The 5,192-nt window shown below is 42.8% G+C and overlaps 1 protein-coding gene across 1 annotated transcript; it reads left to right on the top strand.

Annotated features, from left to right (window-relative positions):
- Positions 1-2,665: 2,665 nt before the first annotated feature.
- LOC115417517 (paraneoplastic antigen Ma1 homolog) lies at positions 2,666-3,862 on the top strand. The gene has a single exon (XM_030131494.1). The coding sequence runs from the start codon at positions 2,666-2,668 to the stop codon at positions 3,860-3,862; it is 1,197 nt and encodes a 398-aa protein (XP_029987354.1).
- Positions 3,863-5,192: the final 1,330 nt, after the last annotated feature.

The following is a 5,192-nucleotide window of genomic DNA, read 5'->3' as shown; positions in this document are numbered from 1 at the left end:
TGGGGGGGGGGGGGGGGCAGTGAAAGTGAAACTTAAGAGGCTTTACTAATTCCTCTATTGCCGCATTTCCATTACATGGAACCAGTTCGACTCAGCTCGTCTCCCGTTGTTGTGCACGTCATTTCCTTTCCCCTACCTTTGGAAACTTGTATTTGAGGGGGTACGACGTTTGTTGCCCACACCAGAACCTGAACTAGGCCCAGTGTTCACTCTGCCGCTACATTCACAAGCGTCGCTAAGTAGCGTATCAATGAATCACATGCTGTGGACAAATGTTTGAGCATACTGGAGGGAGTCCACCCTTTTGAAGACATAGAAGCTTTGCAAATGTTTCAGTGGACCTGGTGTCGTCTTTTTAGACCGTTTCTGCCTCAACGCCATGTTGGCTACGTTCTGACATAAAACAATGCAGCGTATGCATGACGTCATCGCGCATGCGCAACGAAGGCAGAATTGATAAGCAGAATTGTTAAGCAGACAGGCAAACAATTCCAAGGAATCGAGCTGCTGGGATCTGATTCTCAAAAAGAACCGGTTCTCAGTTCCCATCCCTAGGTATTACAGACCCTAACGTCTGAGCTGCAAATGGAATTATATGTGTTTATTCTGATGAATAAATAAATAAATAAAACACATAAATACTGGTGAATATACAGGATCTGTCTCTTGAAATCTTTTTGAGTCTTCCCACCTTGATAATGAAGCTGAAACAACTGTCTTAGATCACTCTGTTTTGATATTTTGTATGTAAGGCCTTTTATTTTGTTTTTTTATATATTAATCAAATTCTTTCACCATGGTTTTTTTTTGTACAAATATGTTTATAATAGAGACTGTATTAATTACATGTGTTTATTGAAGATGACTGCAAGTACCAGGATGCAATGGGTTCTTTTCCCGCTAAAACGTCAATGCTGTAACCAATCCGGTGTACGTTTAGAGGTAGCATGGTGGATTGGGCCAATGAGAATCGGGAACAGAGGTATGCACTTGGCGGTGACCGGAAAAAGAGAGAGAGGAGAAGAAAAAGAAAAAGGACTGTGTTTTTTTTGTTTGGACGAGGGCGAAAAAGAAGAAAAAGAAAAAAAAAAAAAAAGGATGCTGAACTGAGACTTGGAGGAGCGGGACCTTAAAATCGAGGATTACTCTTTGCTTGATTTGTTGTTTTTTTTTACTGACCAGCTCGCGATTTTCACTTTGTGTGTGTTTTTCTTTTGGGCTGCGGATTAAGAAGGGCTGTAGCCTATGTTAGCGGCCAGCCATGTTGGGTTTTTGAGTTTTCTTGGATACGACATTGAACTGAATACACACACTTTAACAAAGTTATCTAAGTCGTTAAAACAAAAATGAAGACTTGCTTTTCAAAAGCTTATCGTCTTTTCGCTAGGCATCCTGAACTGTAACGGAGAAAGCCTGGTACTCGTCTTTTCGCTAGGCATCCTGAACTGTAACGGAGAACGCCTGGTACTCGTCTTTTCGCTAGGCATCCTGAACTGTAACGGAGAGAGCTGAGGACATCGTCTGTTTTCTACACAGCCTGGTCTTTAACGGAGAGAGCTGAGGACATCGTCTGTTTTCTACACAGCCTGGTCTTTAACGGAGAGAGCTGAGGACATCGTCTGTTTTCTACACAGCCTGGTCTTTAACGGAGAGAGCTGAGGACATCGTCTGTTTCTACACATCCTGAACTGTTCGTGAGTAGTTGGCTTGAAGCCAAACGGCCATTTCATCCATAGACCACCACAGTGTAAGTGAACGTTATTATTCCAACGTCGGATTTCCTTCTACAGTGAAAGTTGCTTTGTGGATTACTATTTTTTTTTTTGTTCACCAACGTAATGGGCCCCAACAGTTTTTTTTGTTTTTTTTTTTGCAAGCTTGCTGTTCTAAGACTGAGTGAACTGGTGTTGTAAAACTGAACATTTGAGTGGATTTGGTGCAGAAATAGGACTTAGCGCAGGTTTAAATGGTAAATGTACATTGTTAGGTGTACTGTTTAATCTGAATTCAAGGTTGAATCAGTCCATGGTACTGTGTTTGTGGTTTGAGGAATATTTTACAAATATGGTTATAACTGTGTAAAAGGTAGCAGTCTTATCAAGTTTACGTCACTCCTTATTAGCACAATTACCTTTTTTTTTTATTTATTTATTTTTTTACACACATAAACACCTACACACACGCACGCACACACACACACACACACACACATTTTATTTCACACATTTTTACATGCTATTTTCTTGCCGACAGAAAGGTAAAATAAAAGTCACCTATTTGCTACATTTCATCAGAGCTGTGGAATTCCATTTATTGTTTTTTTTATATACATATCATTTCTGAAGATTTACATAGGGTATGTCAGCGACTGGTACAGTATTTCTTCAGTGGAGGCACCGCGCAAGTTTATTTAAATCATAGGCCTACTGTTCTAAGTGCAAGGAAAATTCCCTAACTTTAAAAGTAGACAGGAAAACCTGTAAATTCATCATTACCAACTGGAAACCCAGGACCCTGTGTGTTTGAGTGTAACCTAATTGTAAGTAAGGCACGAAAAAGGGGTTACATTTTGGAGGCACCGCTGGGATCTCCTGTTTACTAAGTAGGGAAATTTTGGTGTGCAAATATATTAGTAAGTGTGATATTGGTGTTTGCGGCATACAGGATGGAGCTTACTAAAGCTGGTGAGTGGATTCAAGAAGCAAATGTTAGCCTCTCCCATGCCATTATAGTTGGTGATGTACCCTTAAATGTCACAGATGACATTATTATGAAAGTGTTGAACACTGTGAAGGTTTTTGGTCGCACTAACATTCGTGATCGCCGTGGTGACACTACTGGGCGTAAGTTGTTTATCCTAATGGAAACTAGCACTGATTTAGAGTCTCACACTGTGCCTTCAGAAATAGGCATTGAAGGAGAGGCAGGTCCTTGGACTGTGCATGTTGTTAAACAGCTGATTCCTGATTTTCACTCAAAACTGTTGGCACTCCTGCGCCAAGAGGGAAAAACCCTGAGTGATGTGAAGGCTTTTGTTTCTGACGACCCATCTCCAACACCTGATGTAAATATGAATCTAGTGGAGGCTATTAGTAGGTTAGTTGACAAGTGTTGTCAAGGGCCCACTGATGGACCTAGTTACAGAAAGTTGAGACTGTTTTCAGGAATAAAACCTGTTCCAGCAGGTGAAGAGGAATATGATGCCTGGATGGAGCAGGCAACTCAAATGATTAGTGAGTGGCAATGTAGTGATGCGATTAAAAAGCAGCGTATTGTTGAAAGTTTGAAAGGACCCGCAGCCGACATTGTCAGATTTCTAAAGGTTAGTAATCCTTTGGCTACTGCCACAGACTATTTGACGGCTTTGGAGACAGCCTATGGCACAACAGAGAGTGGACCAGATCTCATGGCCAAGTTTAGGCACACTTATCAAGAGGAAAGAGAGAAGCTGTCTGTGTTTTTGTATCGACTGGATAAGCTGCTTCATCGAGCCCTATTAAAGGGTGGTATTGATGCCAATGGAATGAACAAAGCTCGGATGGAGCAGTTGATTAAAGGTGCACTGCCCAATGACATGGTTGCCTTGCGTGTTCGGATGAGCCACACCCTGCAAGAGCCCCCATCTTTTTCCCAGCTGATGAAAGAGGTGCGAGAAGAAGAGGACTGGGTCAGTGCCAGGGAAGGAGTGAGATCAACAGCAAAAGTGGCAACCTCCACTACTGCAGCATCTGGAATTTCTGGATTGGACAGTTTGAAAGAAGAAGTCAGAGAATTGTCTTCTCAGGTGTCCAGATTGTTGAGTGTAGCTAAAGTGGCACCTAGCTCTGACCCACCGAGGACAAACATAGGTTCTGATGTCTGAGCGTTGGAAACTACCACTCAGAATACACCCCGTAGAGACAGATTCAGCATACCCCCTACTCAGGGTATATTTTGTTACAAGTGTGGCGAAGATGGGCACACAAGGAGAGAGTGTCAGGGCTCTGAAGACTTGAGGAAAGTAAATCAGAAGCTTTTGAAAATGCATAAAAGGCAGGGAAACTCAGTGGGAGGTCTGTGAAGGAACGGCACAGGGCTCCAAGAGAATCTTGTTCCACAAATTGTTCCTCTGCCATTAATTCTGAGTTTCCTGTAGGCTTAGTGGGACCTACTTCTGTAGTACCTGTACAAATTGAAGGAATTTATGCTAAAGCTCTGTTAGATAGTGGTTCTCAAGTTACTATTCTGTACAGGAGCTTTTATAATTCATACTTGAAACACTTAGCTATTCAACCTGTTGAGAACCTTGAAATATGGGGGTTAAGTTCCCATGAATACCCCTATGATGGCTATCTTCCTATCAAACTGGAATTCACTGAATCTGTGACTGGCGTGCCTCAGACAGTGGACACCTTAGCTTTAGTGTGTCCAGATCCTGTGAAAGATGAGGGTATAGCCATTCTCGTAGGGACAAACACCAACTTAGTGAAAAGATTATTCAACTCCTGTATAGAGAAAGCTGGGGAGGGATTTTTAAACACTTTGACCATTCATCCCATGGTTAAAGAAGCTTACCAGACCATCGGCAAGATGGATGCCTCTCCAGAAGAGAGTGAAAGGCATGGGACAGTGTGGTTCACTCAGCGTAAGCCTTTGATTCTTCACCCAGGCCAACAGTTGCGTGTTACTGGTGTAACCAAATTTCCTGGTGGTTTCAATGATGCCTTAGCACTCATAGACCAGCCGGAAGACACGTCGCACTCTGACGAGCTCCAGGTTCGGCCTGAAGTGCGCTATGCATCAGTTGTGTACAACAGGCGCATCACAGTGACCGTCCGAAACACCTCAACTAAAGAGGTAGTCTTGAAAAGAGGAATGTCTCTGGCTCATGTTTTTCCTGTTACACTGGTGTCTCAGCTTACTGCTCAAACCAAACAAGAACCAGCAACCCCTCTCACCCCAGCCTCTTTTGATTTTGGAAACTCTCCTATGCCAGAAGATGCAAAACGTCGTCTTTGTGAGAAAATGTTGGAGAGGGAGGATGTCTTTTCATGTCATGAATGGGATGTTGGGTGTTCCAGAAGCACTAAACATGAGATAAGACTGACAGACACGCGACCCTTCAGAGAGAGATCACGGCGCTTACCACCTGCTGACCTGGAAGATGTACGGCAACATCTACAGGAACTCAAGAACAATGGCATAATTTCGGA

The sequence above is a fragment of the Sphaeramia orbicularis genome, chromosome 1 (genome assembly GCF_902148855.1).
Source record: "Sphaeramia orbicularis chromosome 1, fSphaOr1.1, whole genome shotgun sequence".
In the NCBI taxonomy this organism is placed as follows: Eukaryota; Metazoa; Chordata; class Actinopteri; order Kurtiformes; family Apogonidae; genus Sphaeramia; species Sphaeramia orbicularis.
The sequence above is the reverse complement of the archived record's forward strand: the minus strand, read 5'-3'. Positions and strand labels throughout refer to the sequence as shown.